Source organism: Girardinichthys multiradiatus, chromosome 9 (assembly GCF_021462225.1).
Source record: "Girardinichthys multiradiatus isolate DD_20200921_A chromosome 9, DD_fGirMul_XY1, whole genome shotgun sequence".
Classification (NCBI taxonomy): Eukaryota; Metazoa; Chordata; class Actinopteri; order Cyprinodontiformes; family Goodeidae; genus Girardinichthys; species Girardinichthys multiradiatus.
Genome location: NC_061802.1, coordinates 12,847,056 through 12,863,516, shown reverse-complemented (window position 1 = coordinate 12,863,516; position 16,461 = coordinate 12,847,056). Strand labels below are relative to the sequence as shown.

The 16,461-nt window shown below is 40.4% G+C and overlaps 2 protein-coding genes and 1 long non-coding RNA gene across 6 annotated transcripts in view; 1 reads left to right on the top strand and 2 right to left on the bottom strand.

The window, feature by feature from the left end:
* Positions 1 to 247: 247 nt before the first annotated feature.
* On the bottom strand, positions 248 to 6,344 carry gamt (guanidinoacetate N-methyltransferase). The gene is made up of 6 exons (XM_047374546.1): positions 6,086 to 6,344; positions 5,202 to 5,347; positions 5,044 to 5,107; positions 4,743 to 4,810; positions 868 to 978; positions 248 to 505 (listed from the first exon to the last, which is right to left on the bottom strand). The coding sequence occupies exons 1-6, from the start codon at positions 6,261 to 6,263 to the stop codon at positions 365 to 367; spliced, it is 708 nt and encodes a 235-aa protein (XP_047230502.1). The 5' UTR covers positions 6,264 to 6,344; the 3' UTR covers positions 248 to 364.
* Positions 6,345 to 8,470: 2,126 nt separating this feature from the next.
* LOC124873701 lies at positions 8,471 to 9,198 on the bottom strand. The gene is made up of 3 exons (XR_007039603.1): positions 8,882 to 9,198; positions 8,639 to 8,691; positions 8,471 to 8,529 (listed from the first exon to the last, which is right to left on the bottom strand). It is a non-coding gene; the product is annotated as an uncharacterized LOC124873701 (long non-coding RNA).
* Positions 9,199 to 14,785: 5,587 nt separating this feature from the next.
* dazap1 (DAZ associated protein 1) overlaps positions 14,786 to 16,461 on the top strand; it is a 35,859-nt gene continuing 34,183 nt past the window's right edge. For 2 of the 4 annotated variants that reach the window (XM_047374537.1, XM_047374540.1), the window contains exons 1-2: positions 14,793 to 14,953; positions 15,971 to 16,011. In XM_047374537.1, the coding sequence (XP_047230493.1) occupies positions 14,922 to 14,953; positions 15,971 to 16,011 (73 nt within the window). In that variant the 5' untranslated portion in view covers positions 14,793 to 14,921. Of the gene's footprint in view, positions 14,954 to 15,970; positions 16,012 to 16,461 lie in introns of all 4 variants that reach the window. The other 2 variants (XM_047374536.1, XM_047374541.1) reach the window with 2 other exon arrangements.

Sequence of the window (16,461 nt, the reverse complement as noted above, 5' to 3'; positions counted from 1 at the left end):
AGCAATTTTTTTCCCCCCATACCGTGAGTAATAATTTTACAGCTTGGACTAAAAGTGAATGTATTCACGGCAGGAAATGCGCTGGGTGATATAAGACCTGAAACAGGTGAGTCTGAGCAGGATATTAGAGGCATTTCTACTGGATTCCTACAACTTAGGTACAAGAAACTAAAACCAGTTGAAGAGTATTCTGAAAGGAGGAAACCCTGGTAATATACGGTACAATGAATACAAAAAAACAATTAAATGTAGTAATGCTGGAGTTTGTTTTATTAAAACACCATAGAGTGAAATACACATAATGAGTGTCGGGGGAAACAAGGCACATTTGAATATAAAAAGGCTACAACCGTGTCTTCGTCCTTTATTCTTTCACAATAGTGGGAGTGATCATCTTCCTGAAGGAGTAGTATTTGCATTCAGTGGGTGGTTCAATGTCCATGGTGGTGGTGCTGATCTTCTCCTTCTTGAAGCCAGCCTCGAGCAGATGGGGCACCTGGGTCTCCTGAAAATCATTAACAAGGAAAAAGACGGTCAGTGTGGGGGGGCTCACGGTCCGATCTGGTTTATCAGTAACCTTGACATGAAGGTGGCATGTAACTCAGATGCATTCAGTGATGTTTCCTCTATCTGCATGTGTCGCCTGGGTCTGTTGTTGTAGCACTTATTGCATTACAAGCTAATTCTGCACTGCGTGGTTTAAAAGTATGTGGTGCGTTTATGCTACCAAACTGGCACATGATTTATTGATGTTTCTGTTGTGTAAGTGTATCAAGTAATTGAGGGGAGCTGTTTTAGAAAAGCAGAAGTAAATCAGAGTCTAAATGTGGAGCATTTGATTTAGATTAGATCATCAAGGTAACAAACCTCAAACATTTTCTCAATGTTGTCATATTTGGTCTTAAGCAGCTCGCCCCAGGAGGTCAGGTTGCAGTAGGTCAAGACGCCTCCAGGTTTGAGCAGCCTGTGAGCGTGACCCTGCAGTTAAAACACACATCAAGTTAATTTCCCATTATTTAGACAAAAAAAAGAATAGGGTGGTCTGGAGTCTCTCTGGGTTCACAGGTTTGTTTGTAGCTGCAGCTGTTTTCTTCTGTTAATAAAATGTATCTGAGCTGTTAAACCAACTTCCATATTGTTTTATTTATTAAACAAAGAACTAGGAAAAAGGCATTAAGGGGCAATAACAGTCTAGTTGTACTAATAAAATGTAGCACATTTTAAAGGTTCTTATGGTTACATGTTTTCTTTAATAAAATAAAGCACAACAAAAGAAAAAATGGAAGATGGATTTCTTTCTTTTTTTTTTTTTTTACCTGTTTTGATGTTAAAATTAGTCTTAAAAATTTAGCTCAGTTGCATCTGATTTCCACTGATCATCCTCCAGATGTTTCTGCAGCTTGATTTCAGTCCATCTGTGGTACATTAAGTTGACTGGACATGATTTTAAAAGGGAACATACTGGTCTATAAAAGGTCTTACAGTTAAGAGTGTATATATCAGAGCAGAAACCAGAAATGAAGTCAAAATAACTGTCTGTAGATCCGAGACTGGGTTGTGTCAAGAACCAAATCTGCAGATTTAAATTTGCACATCCTGAAAAGTACTTTCCTCTTCATTATTTGCAAAGGGAAGAGGTTTAGAACCACCAGGACCAAACTAAATCAGAGAAGAAGAGTCTTAGTCAGAAAAATCCAATGTACAGGTCCTTCTCAAAATATTAGGATATTGTGATAAAGTTAATTATTTTCCATAATGTAATGATGAAATTTAACATTCATATATTTTAGATTCATTGCACACTAACTGAAATATTTCAGGTCTTTTATTGTCTTAATACAGATGATTTTGGCATACAGCTCATGAAAACCCAAAATTCCTATCTCACAAAATTAGCATATCATTAAAAGGGTCTCTAAACGAGCTATGAACCTAATCATCTGAATCAACGAGTTAACTCTAAACACCTGCAAAAGATTCCTGAGGCCTTTAAAACTCCCAGCCTGGTTCATCACTCAAAACCCCAATCATGGGTAAGACTGCCGACCTGACTGCTGTCCAGAAGGCCACTATTGACACCCTCAAGCAAGAGGGTAAGACACAGAAAGACATTTCTGAACGAATAGGCTGTTCCCAGAGTGCTGTATCAAGGCACCTCAGTGGGAAGTCTGTGGGAAGGAAAAAGTGTGGCAGAAAACGCTGCACAACGAGAAGAGGTGACCGGACCCTGAGGAAGATTGTGGAGAAGGGCCGATTCCAGACCTTGGGGGACCTTCGGAAGCAGTGGACTGAGTCTGGAGTAGAAACATCCAGAGCCACCGTGCACAGGCGTGTGCAGGAAATGGGCTACAGATGCCGCATTCCCCAGGTCAAGCCACTTTTGAACCAGAAACAGTGGCAGAAGCGCCTGACCTGGGCTACAGAGAAGCAGCACTGGACTGTTGCTCAGTGGTCCAAAGTACTTTTTTCGGATGAAAGCAAATTCTGCATGTCATTCGGAAATCAAGGTGCCAGAGTCTGGAGGAAGACTGGGGAGAAGGAAATGCCAAAATGCCAGAAGTCCAGTGTCAAGTACCCACAGTCAGTGATGGTCTGGGGTGCCGTGTCAGCTGCTGGTGTTGGTCCACTGTGTTTTATCAAGGGCAGGGTCAATGCAGCTAGCTATCAGGAGATTTTGGAGCACTTCATGCTTCCATCTGCTGAAAAGCTTTATGGAGATGAAGATTTCATTTTTCAGCACGACCTGGCACCTGCTCACAGTGCCAAAACCACTGGTAAATGGTTTACTGACCATGGTATCACTGTGCTCAATTGGCCTGCCAACTCTCCTGACCTGAACCCCATAGAGAATCTGTGGGATATTGTGAAGAGAACGTTGAGAGACTCAAGACCCAACACTCTGGATGAGCTAAAGGCCGCTATCGAAGCATCCTGGGCCTCCATAAGACCTCAGCAGTGCCACAGGCTGATTGCCTCCATGCCACGCCGCATTGAAGCAGTCATTTCTGCCAAAGGATTCCCGACCAAGTATTGAGTGCATAACTGTACATGATTATTTGAAGGTTGACTTTTTTTGTATTAAAAACACTTTTCTTTTATTGGTCGGATGAAATATGCTAATTTTGTGAGATAGGAATTTTGGGTTTTCATGAGCTGTATGCCAAAATCATCCGTATTAAGACAATAAAAGACCTGAAATATTTCAGTTAGTGTGCAATGAATCTAAAATATATGAATGTTAAATTTTCATCATGACATTATGGAAAATAATGAACTTTATCACAATATGCTAATATTTTGAGAAGGACCTGTATTGTCACTTAGGCAGAGATCCAGTGTTACCTTGTGGTGTAGGAGGACTGTCCAGAAGGTCAACTGTTGCTTACTCACTCCATCAAACAGGACTTCATGGTAGAGAGTCCAGATGGGCATGGTGGCCTGCTTGAATTTTGTCAGACCTGGAGAAGCATTTCTCTTGTCTGATGAAACAAAGTGTGATATAAACAGAATTCCTACTGTGAAGCATGGTGGTAGCAGCATCGTGGTGTGGTTGATGGTTTTCTGCTGCACGAATTGGGCAACTAGTCTAACTAGAGCAAATAAATTCTAGCAGGCTGCCATGTCCATCTGGTCATTTTACCAAAAGCTCTGTTTGCTGGAGTGAGTTAACAACAGCTGACTTTCTGGTTCTTCTACATCCATCACTGGGATCAGAAATGGCTGAATCCCCTCAACAGCATGCCATTCAGCTTCACAGAGGCCTGGTAACAAGCAATTCATTTGATTTAGGTGTGTTCAAGAAGAGATGCATCTAAAAGTTGCAGAAAAGTGGTTCTTGAGGACTGGAGTTTGGCTCCCCTGAACTAGAGGGTAACATGACAGCAGACATTTGTTAAGATTCTTCAAGAAAACCTGCATCAAAGTGATCAGGAACTGTGACTAAGGAAATGATTCATCTTCCAGCAGGGTAATGACCTGATAAACACTGCCAAGATCACAAAGCTTGCTCTGAGACAGGCAGGTAGAGCTCTCCCACCCCCCATCTTGACAAAGACCTAAAAATAACTTTCTACCAATGCTGCCCATTGTACCTGACAGAGCTTGAGAGTATCTGTAGAGAAGAAGAAAAACTGGTGTGCCAAGCTTGAAACGTACCCAGGAAGACTTGAGTCTGATTCCTTCCAAAGGTGCTCCAACAAAGTACTGAGCAAAGGTTTTAAATATTTATGCACAAAGGTTTTATTTTTAACAAATTAGGCAAAATTCCAAACAATTTTGTCAATTTTAATAACAGGATTTGGCGGGTTTTGAGGGGAAAATGTATTTAAACCATTTAAGAAAAGGCTATAACATAAAATGTGGATAAAAGTAAAGCGCTGTGAATACTTTCTGGATGCAATGTAACTTTTGTCATACATGTAATAATCAATATTTTAGCATTGTTTTTAAATAAAGTAAATTAGATCATGTTATACATTCTTCTTTTAATTATTTTGTGTAAATACAGTGGAACCTTTTATATTTCTACTGAGGAATATTATTCTGTGAGAATCTCATCACCTCTCTGTATTATCTTTCTGTTGTAAAAGCTCTACCCACAAAACATGTAGAACCAGCCTCTTTATTTAAACTGTATTATAAGAGTTCTTGTTTTCTGCCCCCATCAAAGCTACAGAGCTACAGCATAGGTTTTAAGTCTGTAGTTTTATGTCTGATTTTCATGCAAATATCTTCTCACTTACCTTTATGAAATCAAATTGGTGTGTGTGCCATGTGCCCTCTGAGAGAGGATATGTGTCATAGAGAATACCTAAAAGAGAAGGCAAAGATGGCAGCATGCAGGTGAATTAATCATTTTTATTTTTTCCTAGTTCATTTTTATTATATAGAGGACCTATTTATCCTCTAAACATGTTACAAAGGCATGCTCTCCTTGTAGTTTATGATGTTGCACGACATAGATAAAAACATTCATTTAGCTATTCCTAATTGATATTTTTAAGACTAACTGTGTCAGAAAGTGCAACTTGTTTTATTTCTCACCATCAAAGTGATTGTCTGGCAGGGTGGGAACAACGTTCTCCCAGAGGCCTTTCAGAGGGACGACCTGCAAAGGAAAAGATGTTAACCAACACTTTCTTTTACCAATTTTTCAGTCACTATCATGTACAATTATCAGTGTATTGACTGAGTCCAGTGACCTTGTGCGGCTGAGACTTGGCCCAGTTCTCCAGGCGGGCAAAGACTCCATCGTTGCACTCAATGATCCAGTGTTCCTCGATGGGGAAGGACTCCAGCTTTGTGGCAGCGATGGCCATGCCAAAGCCAATCTCCAGAACCCGACCGCCTATCAGACAAACAGAACATATTATCATCTATTCCTGGCCAGTAACACACTAGTAATAAACCATTGCATTTTCTGGGTTTGTGTATGATTTATTGCTCTGTAGGGTGTTGAGAGAGAGCTAGTTGGTTGTATTGATTGCAAAGAAATGTCAAGGAGCAAGTCATTTTAGGAGTAGCTTATAAATAAACAAAGGTTAAAGGTTATTGCTTCACTCTTTTTAATTAGGAAATCTTTAAACCTCTTTCAGGAACTCTGAAATATTCAGATTTTCTCATGTTTTTCAAACAATCAATTGAAGAAATAAATGATGCATGAAGTTCAACCTCCTAAAAAAGCAATAACAACGTCACAACATTCACAAAGTGTTAAGTAAACTAAAATTTGAACATTTTTTGCATGCTTTAAACAGATTACATAGTTGGTCCAGTCTGGCCTTCAAACAACGTTGAAAGCATATGAGCAGTGTTCTCTGCGCCTGCAGATTTCTTGGCCTTTTTCCACTAGTGAACAGCTGCTGTAGTACTCACCAGCACAGAGCACCATGCTTGTCACACTCACATGTGTCTCAGCATTGAAGGGCAAAAGCCAAAGTCATTAACAAATAACCACAATCGTTTGCAAACATGTTCTTCTTGTTACTGTCTCTTTAACTGACTAGCGTTCAGGCAACGTGAGTCCAATATCAGACAAGCCGCACTGTCCGACAATACACGCTCGTCGTTCTATAGCCGCCGTTACCTTTGCAGGCTGCAACGGACGCCAGTGAGTGCATGTACGGGGTTTCCCAGCGCTCCATGACCGGCTTGCCCATGATCTCCAGGTGTGTGTCGGCCTCATTGTACCCGGCGCTAGCGTCGTGCCAGGAGGTCTTGCAGTCCTCCCCCTTTGAGAAAATGGGCTGAGCAGCGGAGGTCATTTTGTTGTGCTGGTGGGCTCTGTTGGAGGGTTTCTCTGACACAGAAGAGGGTGAAAGTTGAGGAGGCGGAGGTTTATATCCAGCTCCCAACTGCTGACACCGCAATCTTGTGACTGCAGGTCAAAAAGCGCACACACACACACACACACCCATATCTAAAAGAGGCCAAGATCCTCTGAGGATAAGATGGCTCACTTAGCACGAAATAACAGGTTCTTTTTTATTTTCTGAACCCACTTGGATTGATCTTCTAAGGTGCTGTAATGGCAAAACGTAAAAACTGCATAATAAGCATTCTCTGTATTAATGCACTTCACCATTACCATTTGCTATAGTCCCAAATACCTATAAACCCACAGCATAGATTTGATTCTATTTTTTGGAGGAGGAACAAGCAAAAATTCACATTTCATGTGTGTACAATCCTATAGTTATGTTAGAGATTTCTGATACTTTTAGCATTATTTAGAATAAGAGAGGCACTGATAGACTATTTCTTGTCAATGCCGATTTCTGTTTTTCTTAGAGGTCTGATCTGCCAAGCCCCCTTTTTAATTCTAAGGACTAAGAAAGCAAAGGGAAGTTATTTGATAAAGGTAGTTTTTTTGCAATCCAAAAAAAACAAAATTAAATTACGTTATTTAATGCTTATGTCAATAAACTTTATTTGATTTTTAAAGGGAGCAAAAAAGTGCATACGAGTACATGCTGATGATGGATGTGTTTTTAGACCAAAAATATTGAGATAATTTTGTAGAGATGCACCAATCCATTAGCCAAAGATGTGAATAAGACTATTCACCTCTTGATTGGTAATCGACAGGTCAAGCACTAAAAAATGTGATACATAAAATTAATTATTACCACTTTTTTCAGTGTATAAAAACATCAACCAAAAGCATGTTGGCTTGGGGCCTACTGTGGCCCCCAGTGGTGTGGCTGCCTGTGCGGCGGGTGGGGGTGGCTCCTCAGTATCCATGGCTCGGTGGCTGGGCTCGAGAGCCGTAGTGGTTGGGGCTTGGTGGACTAGGGGTACGGGCCCATGGTTGGGCTGGGGTAGGGTCTGGGTTTGAAAAGGTCCTCCTGGTGTCATGATTTGGGGTTGTTTGGTTTTTGGTTTCGGGGTTTTTCCTTATGTTTTTCACTGTTCAAGTTTTGAATCATGTTTCTGTTTATTTTCCTGGTCATGGTTTTGTCGTCTTGTTCATGTTTTGTCAAGTTTGGTTTTCGGATCTGGTTATGCTTTTGCTTCATGTTTTTCTAGTTTGTGTTCAAGAGTCTCTGTTTTGCTCCAGTCACGTTTTGTTCTGTCAATTAAGTTTATTCGGTTCACCTGCTTCAAGTTAATCTGTCTCCTTGCTCCACCTGGTTTTCACGCCATATATTCACACCTGTTCTGTTAGTCTTCGCGGAGACAGCTCTCATGCTCATGTCTAGTTCTCTAACCAAGTCTTGTCTTTTTTTATCTTGCCTGCCTGTTTGTTTTATTCCTGCCTCCTGCTGAGTGTGAGTTTTTGTAATTAAACCTTTTCTTCACTTACTATCACGATGCCTGCTCGTCTGCATTCTGGGGTCCAATATCAAGTAAACCGTGACATCTGGTGCTGTGTGTACACTAAAGAACCTCAGAGACCTTCATAAAACAGCTGTCTTTTTATTGAGATTCAATTACACACACACAAGGACTCTGTTTATTACCTTGGAAACATCTGAAGGACATCAGGTACAACAGAATTTATTTAGGGGTTTCACTTTAATAGGGGGCTGAATACAATTGCATGCCAACCTTTCCAGATTTTTATTTACAAAAAAAAAAAAATCTTTTAACAATTTTCCTTTCACTTGACTTATATATTACTTTCTGTTGGTCTATCAGTATTTGTCAGTTCTGGTCATGTGCTGCCACACACCTGACCTAAATAAATGGTGGATTAAAAGCATTCTGCAGCACTTGATGGCATGCTGAAGAGGTAATGGATTCATTTGTCCTGGAGCAGAAACATGTCTAAACCATGAAGGACTGTGGGCCCTGAGGACCAGGGTTTAGTGTCACTGGTCTATCACATATAACATATAAGGGTCAATAAACTCAGAGAAATTAAATAAAAAATAAAAATATTAATAACTATACGGCTGCAGCATGGTGGCACAGTTGTGAGCACTGTTGCTTTGAATCAAGAAGGTCCTGGGTTTGCATCCTGGCCTGGGGCCTTCCTGCATGGAGTTTGCATGTTCTCCTTGTCCAAGCATGGGTTCTCTCTGGGTCCTCCCACAGCCAAAAAATATGCAAGTTAGGCTGCATGTTAGGCTAATTTTTCTCTCTAATTTGCCCTGAGGAGTGTGTGAGTGCATCGTTCTGTGTGCATCTGCATTACCTTCTGATGGACAGGCCAAAGAACGGTGGAGATAAGCAGCAGCCCCCCCGACCCTACAAGTATAGGTGGGTGTAAACGATGGATGGTTAGAAATCTGAAAATCAAGCCCACTCTTCTCTGAACTATATTTAGTGCCACTTATCATTTTACTGCAGCTGATGTGAATCACAACACTATGCAGTGAATCACAGCTGACAGACTCAAAATGGATCCCTGGATCATCGCTCCCTCTACAACACTCACCCATCTTCCGTTTCTACTCTCCACTAGATGAAGCTGAGTAAGGCCGGCTCCTCGACACAGTGAAACTCCTTGTTATATTGCAGGATCTCATCCACCTATCCCTCTTATGAGGCTCTTGATTTGCACAGCCTTCAATGATACTTATCTCCAAAGAAGCTCACTTTTATGCAGTAACTAATGCATCCTGACAGGGGAAACAATAAAGCGCTACTCTTCTATAGCCTTCATGCAGAGCCTAGCTTACACCTCTTGAACCTCTTTCCACATGTTATCATGTTACAACCACAAACTTCAGTGTATTTGAGTGGACTTTTATGTGATAGACCGGCACAGAATGCTTATTTGTAGGGTGGAACCATGGATACATGGTTTTCAAAATACAAATAAATATGACAAATCTGAGTGGTCAGTATGACTAGAAAAGTGCAATATAAATTCTATCCATTCACCATTTATACCCCTTAATAATAAATAATAATAATTCAAATAATGCACCAGGTGTATCCACAAAGCAATCTGTTTCAGACCGCAACCAGGGGAAAAGGAATAATTTGAAACTGTAACCTTGACATTGATGTGTTTTTAGATGTTTTGCAGCTTGGGAACACTGTAAACAAAATTCATTGTCAAAACTTAACTGTTATGATGTGAAACATAAGAATTGTGTTAGAAAAAGTCTTTAGCCAGTGGTCACCTAATCATGGTCCAGCTGAGCTCCCCATGGCAACAGGGAGAGGGTGCTGTTTTTCTAAACTCGTGAACCTGAACCCAACAAAGCAGCACAGAATCTGATTTTAACAACAGTATAATATCATATTAAATAAGTATTTAAGAATGTGACCTACTTGATTAGGAAACAATGAATTTATGTCAGATATTACCAGCAGAAAAGCTGATTCATTCTTTCAGAAGCCTTAAAAAGTTAATACCTAGTGGCAAAATTTACAGAATCAGCTGTTTCTCATTAATCATATTCATGATTAACATGTTTTCTCCATTTACAAGTAAAACATATTTGACAAATTTGAATATATACTAATTCTACCCACAAAAACATTTATTTATGTGCTTTGTGTCCACCTCTCCCTCCTGCTCCTCCTTCACTCCTTGTTAATGAAACAGAACTGTACCCATTTCCTCTGAGAAATATGATCAAGCTGTTTTCTCCACATACATGGCAATTTGAAATTGGCTCGAGTCCCAGTGGAGAGGCTGCTATGAAATCATGACATGCTGATGTGTGTCCTCAATTTGTCCTTTATGAATGATATGGGGGGATAAAGAGAAACAAGAGCATCTTCCAGGGACATGCTATGTTGAATAAAAAGGTGCTTCTCATTGTGACTTTTGCAATTCCCACTGGCAGGTTAAAGCTTGGGGAATGATAGCAGCTGAGTGATATTCATGTACTTCTATTTTTGTTGTTAATTAGGTCCAAAATACATAATTGGCTTAAATGACACAGTTATAAAGGGAGATAGTGAGCAAATGGGTATGAAACGTGATGGTCTATGCAAAATTTGTAGGAAAAAGTGGAAACTTAAATCTGAACTGACAGGAGCCACGGCTCATTGAGCTCATTAAAAAACCATATCCGAAACCTCTAAGACAAAGTTTACATTTATTTTTATATCTGAAATGCTTGAATGTGTCAAACTAATTTATTTTAAAAAAGTGTCCATTCTCAATAGAAATACAGGAATTAGTGATTGTGATATGTGTGTTTGTAAGGTCGGACCATATTCAGTTAATTCTTCTGTGTTGAGTTTTGTAGATTCTTTGTATTTACTTAATCTCCCTCCCTGCTAATTAGTTTCCTTGCTCAGTATTCTCCCTCAGCTGTTCAGCATTCCCCAATTACCCTCACCTGGTTTTAATGTAACTTCACTCCTCTTAATATTTGGTGCAGGACATGTTTGAGAGCTGTAAGACAGTGGTGAGGTGTGTTGTAGATGTGACAGAGGAGTTCAAGGTGAACGTGGGACTGCATCAAGATCGGTTTTGACCCCCGTCTTGTTTGCTGTGGTGATGGACAGGCTGACAGATGAGGTTAGAAAGGGAGTGTGATGTTTGCAGATGAGATTGTGATCTGTGGTGAGAGCAGGGAACAGGTGGAGGAAAATCTAAAGAGATGGAGGTTTGTCCTGGAAAGGAGATGAATGAAAGTTACCCAGAGCAAGACAGAATACATATATGTGTGAATGAGAGCGACCCAAGTGGATCCATGAGGTTACAGGGAACAGTGATAAAGAAGAATTTGAAATACTTAGGGCGAACGGTCTAGAGCAACGTTGAGTGTGGAAAGGAGTTGAAGAAACTTGTCCAAGCAGGTTAAACGGGTGAAGAAAAGTGTCAGATGTGTTGTGTGTTAATAGTATCAGCGAGACTGAAAGGAAGGGTGTACAAGACGGTGGTGAGTCCAGTGATGCTGTATGGTTTAGAGACAGCGGGACTGAGAAAGAGACAGGAAGCAGAGCTGGAGGTAGAAGAGATGGAGATGTTAGAGCACTCTGCATAGAATCAGGAACGAGTACATCAGAGGGACAGTTCATGTTAGATGTGTTGACTATAAAGTCAGAGAAGTCAGACTGAAGTGGTTTGGACATGTAAAGAAGAGGCATAGTGTGTATATCGGTAGAAGGATGGTGAGGCTGGAACTGCCGGGTAGGAGACCTAAAGGAAGACCAAAGAAAGTTAGATTTATGGATAGAGTGAAAGAGGACATGAAGGTAGTTGGTGTGAGTGAGCAGAAGATAGAGTCAGATGGTGACAGATGATTCACTGTGGCAACTTCTGAAAGGGAAAAGATAAAAGAAAAAAAAGAAATATTTAAGCTCCTGAGTTTTCATTGTTCCTTGCTTGTTTCTTCCATTATGCTCTTTCTTGTTCTATGTTCTGTTCTCCTCGTGCCAGTTTTGTAAGTTCCTCTTGTTTTTTTTAATATATCATTCGTAGCACCATGCAACTTTCACTGTCTTTTCTGTGTTTGGGTTCGGGCAGTCTGAAATCTTGACAATGGAGAGTTTAGCAGATTGCTACAATGTGTAGAACACAACCAGTACCTGTCTGAAATTTCTGCATCTGTTTCAGAGTTGTTGATGTTGGTGTCTTTGAAGGCTCCCTGACAATTTTGTCTTGTCTTTTAATAAAGTTTAACAAAACAATTACAGTTTCTGTAATATCGTCTTAGTCCCACATTTTCTTCAATGGGGATTTTCTTCAGTGGGATTTTTGGTTTACTTCTCCTGACTGAAACCTTTGCACAATAATATAATTTATAACATTTCTGCAAACCAAGGGTTTAGCTAAAGGAGGCAGATGATCAAATGTTATGAAAATCCTACTAACTTTATTTCGGGTTAATCAAACTGTTACAAGCGTTTCACAGCGCTCAAGTGGCCATGGAGATGGGACCCAAATGGCAGCAATAAACACAAGGCCAAAAAAACCGACCAATAACATGAACAATGGATGACAGACTGCTTACATACAAATGGACATAAACTGGAAGAAACCAATACCAGGAACAAAACTGCTGCTGCAAATAAAGATGGAAAATACTACAATAATGTTTACATCAAATGAGCTAACAAAACAATACATTATTTACAAACTAATAAATACTGAAAATATTTTAATTTCATCCAAATAATTAACCAAAATCAGTCAACCAAAAACATATAAAGCACAATGTTACTAAAACACACACCTTTTAATCCATTTCCTGTTCTGTACCGTCCCAGAACCAATACTGTGCCAAACCCCGGGGAGTGTTATTGTCTGCGCACACCTGCTCGGAGATAGAAAATGGCAAATATTTACAGGGAAACAATGTACTTTCATATTTTACTTCCTTAAAACAGTTTACTTTTATGTTATTACAGTTAAAACAAGCAGGACTTGAAATGCCAAAAGATTAACAGTTATAAGTTATTGTCTATTCACCTTTTTTACAGAGGGAGTGCCAAGATGAGGCCTTCTAACCTAGCGGAAGACACACCCAGACACAAACACTCACACATTCCAAGCAAACAAAATAAACCAATAGAAAACTCAGTTGCTGCATCATTATTTACCTATGCTGTATGCATATGTGTTTTCACTAACATAAACGATTAGATATCTGAAAAATAAATGTGGCTTATTGTTACATCAACTCAGTGCAGGCAGGTGTAAGCTCAAGAAGGCTGAACCTTAAAACTGAATCAAAAGATGTTTCAGACAGGGTGCATGCTTATGCAATCAGTTCTAAATTAGTTTTTTTTCCCAGTTAAATTGTAAAAAATACATAGATCTAGGAAACATCTCGTCTAATTTTATTGTGTTCCGGTTGGAAGTTAGTTAAAACAGTCATACTTAGTACTTGTAATGCTGATTGAACTGCTATTAGAAATACAAGCCAAAGTGGGTCACTGCCAAAGTGCAGGGTCAGGTTTTGCTTCAGTTTTTAAATTTTACAGATGGTTTCACATTTTGCTCAAGCAGCAGCAGATAGGAGTTATAATTCATGGTTGATCCTATGAGCTGGCCAGGTTCTAGTGCAGCGAAGCATCCCAGAACAATGACACTTCCACCTCCATGCTTCACAGTTGGTATGAAGTGGCCGCAGCGGTGGCTCAGGGGTTAAGAACGCGCGACCTAAACGCAGTTCATGACCGGGTTTGACTCCCGGTCCATTTGCTGCATGTCTTCCCCCTCTCTTCACCCTGTTCCTGTCAACCTACTAAGATATAAAGACCACTAAAAAAAAAAGAAAAAAGATCGGTTTTGAAGTTATTTTCCTGGAATGTAAAATACGGTTTATTCCAAACATGTCCTCTGTTCTTGTGTCCAGATAATTAAATTTTAGACTGATACGTCCAAAAAACTTCATCCTGGTCTTTGTTCTATCTGGGAAACTTCCAATTGGCCTTCATGCTCATTGAGGGTTTATTTTAGTCGCCAATTGTATTACTCTACAACCTGTAGTGAACACATTGCTGCTCTGTTTAAAAACATACAGTAAAATGTTTTTTTTATTTTTATTAATCAACCGGTATTCCTACTTGTAGTAGACTGGTCCCTGAGCACCGCATCCAGGAAAGCTCAGTGTGAACTTTTTTACATTTTGTGATATTACAATCACAAACTTCAATGTACTTTAATGGGATTTTATGTGATAACCAACACAAAAAACAACTCCACACCATGATAGTTCCACCACTTTGTTTAACAATGAAGATGTTGTGTTCAGGGTGATATACAGTGCTTTCTTCCACACATAGTGTTTTTGAATGTAGGCCAAAAAGTTCAGTTTTGTTTTCATCTGACCAGAGAACCCTTTTCTACATATTGTGTCATCTACATGGCATATTCTAAACCACAAATAGGACTTTCTCCAAACATTGGCTGTCATCTTGCCATTCTTGCATAAAATCACATTAGTGGAGTACAAAATTAATAATCTCCCACCAGAGTTGTGGATCTCTGAAGCTTCTCCAGAGTTACCATGCACCTCTGCCTTCCCTGCTCGACTTGTCAGTTTAGGTGGAGGGCCATGTCTTTGTGGTTCTACAAGTGAATTAAATAGATTAACTCTGCTTACTAATTAGATGACTTCTGAAAGCCAGGGTTGCACTGGATTTTATTTAGAGTAATTGCAAATCCAGGCAGTTTTCAGATTATTTGCAAACCATATATAATTTTCATTTTTACTTCACAGTTATATGCAACTTTTTGTTGCTCTATCACATAAAAACCAATTAAAAAACAGTGACGTCTGTGGTTGTAACGTGTAACTGTGTTGCAGCTGTGCAGAATGCAATGTTATTGCAAGGCACAGTAAAGTGAATTACAGTTCTGGTTTTCTAATGAACCGTAAAGTGCGGGTGTTTGAGTGGAATGTCCCTTTAAAGGCTGTTGCCCCCTGCAGCGTCGTCATTGCGCAGAACAGTTTGAACCAAAAAGCGGAGTGACCTTCCTCCGCCTTCAGTCTGAGAGGGGCAGCACTGAAGCGAGAAGCCGCTCACAGCTCCCAAAGTCCAGCGCCACAGCCTCAGAAATGAACAACAACTTAGTCGGAGATGAAGTCGGGTAAGATATGCTCAAAAGAGCTTCACGGTGATCCCAGAGGGACGTTTTTAAGCTGTTTTATAACTTGCAGTCTGGGCGCTGGGATGTCAAGCTGTCATTTGACAGCTAGCTGTGGCTAGCGAGCTTGGTTAGCTTCAGTAAGCCGGAGGAAACACGGCTAAAAAGTGAAACTAGTCCTCAAAGTAGGCGAGTTGTTTGTGTTCTGGCTTATGACGAATTAGACCTTGTTCACCTGCGGTAGGGACACGTCAGTTGTCAAGTCCGTTTCACTGTTGTCACTTATTTCTAGTTAGCTCGGAGCAGCAGAGCTAGTTTTGCTAACGCTCGGCAGCGAGGCGAAAGTCTGCTCTCGACTTCGCCGCGGCTAGGACATTTAGCGGGCACTGCTGGAGAATGGAGCATCCTCTTCTGCGCCGAGCTCTTAGTTTTACCTTCATTGCCTGGCATGTTGTGTTGGTGATCTCCACCAGGAAGCTAGTTTAATGGTTAAATATAGACCCTGAACTTGCACGGTAATTCAGTCAGTACCGGGAGTTCGGGTGCTCCGCATGCAGCGAGCCGAGCAGGCGTTCTTCCGCCGGCTTTGCTTCGCTCTGGACAGGCTTCTATGGTTGAGGGCTGGCGGCTCATGCTGTCTCCGTTCGCGTTGGCTCTCCTAACGTCACGGTTCTGTTACGTGGCAGGACGTTTCATATAAAAGACCTTTATTGTCGATCTGGTGGCATGCAGTGTTTAGAGCAAAGAGGCACCAGCGGCGAATAGCGAAACTCAACACGGGTCACATTAAACGCGGTGATTTCAAGCGTAGCACCGTGTGTTTATATCCTGATCTTGCAGCAGCCTGTGTGTTTGTTTTACTGTAAACTTGCAATGTTATATCCGCATATAAGTAACTCCGGTTTTATGTTTTAACAGGTTAAAGGTAGAGACGTTTTTTCTGTCTTTGCCTGACTTTTCCTCTTAGTTTATTTTTTTTTTAACTATAATTACTGATCATCTTTGGTCTGTTTCTTCTAGGAAACTTTTTGTAGGTGGACTGGACTGGAGTACGACACAAGGTACGTCCTGTTATAAGAAGGCTGGTATGTAAGCAACATTAGCAAGAACTGCACAATATTAGGATAACATCATATTGTGATATTGTTGTTGAATATTGCAATGACAATATCATTTTCAATAAACCCACAAATTCCTCATTACTTGGTTACTAAGATCCGTTCAGTTCAGTTTATTTATATAGCGCCAATTCACAACACATGTCGTCTCAAGGCACTTCATAAAAGTCAGGTACATACATTCCAATTAATTCTAACCATTGAACAGTGCAGTCAGATTCAGTTATTTATTCAAATTGGATAAAAAGGTTTTCTATCTAAGGAAACTCAGCAGATGGCATCGAGTCAGTGACTTGCAGCATTCACTCCTCCCAGATGAGCATGTAGAGACAGTGGACAGTGACTGGCGTTGACTTTGCAGCAATCCCTCATACTGAGCATGCATGTAGCGAC

Excerpts from the sequence above, each read along its gene's own strand:
- gamt (XM_047374546.1), bottom strand. The coding sequence starts at position 6,263 with ATGACCTCCGCTGCTCAGCCCATTTTCTCAAAGGGGGAGGACTGCAAG. Across the intron at positions 5,108-5,201 it reads CCAAGTCTCAGCCGCACAAG|GTCGTCCCTCTGAAAGGCCT; the intron begins GTCACTGGACTC and ends TTTCCTTTGCAG. Across the intron at positions 506-867 it reads ACATTGAGAAAATGTTTGAG|GAGACCCAGGTGCCCCATCT; the intron begins GTTTGTTACCTT and ends AATGATTTTCAG.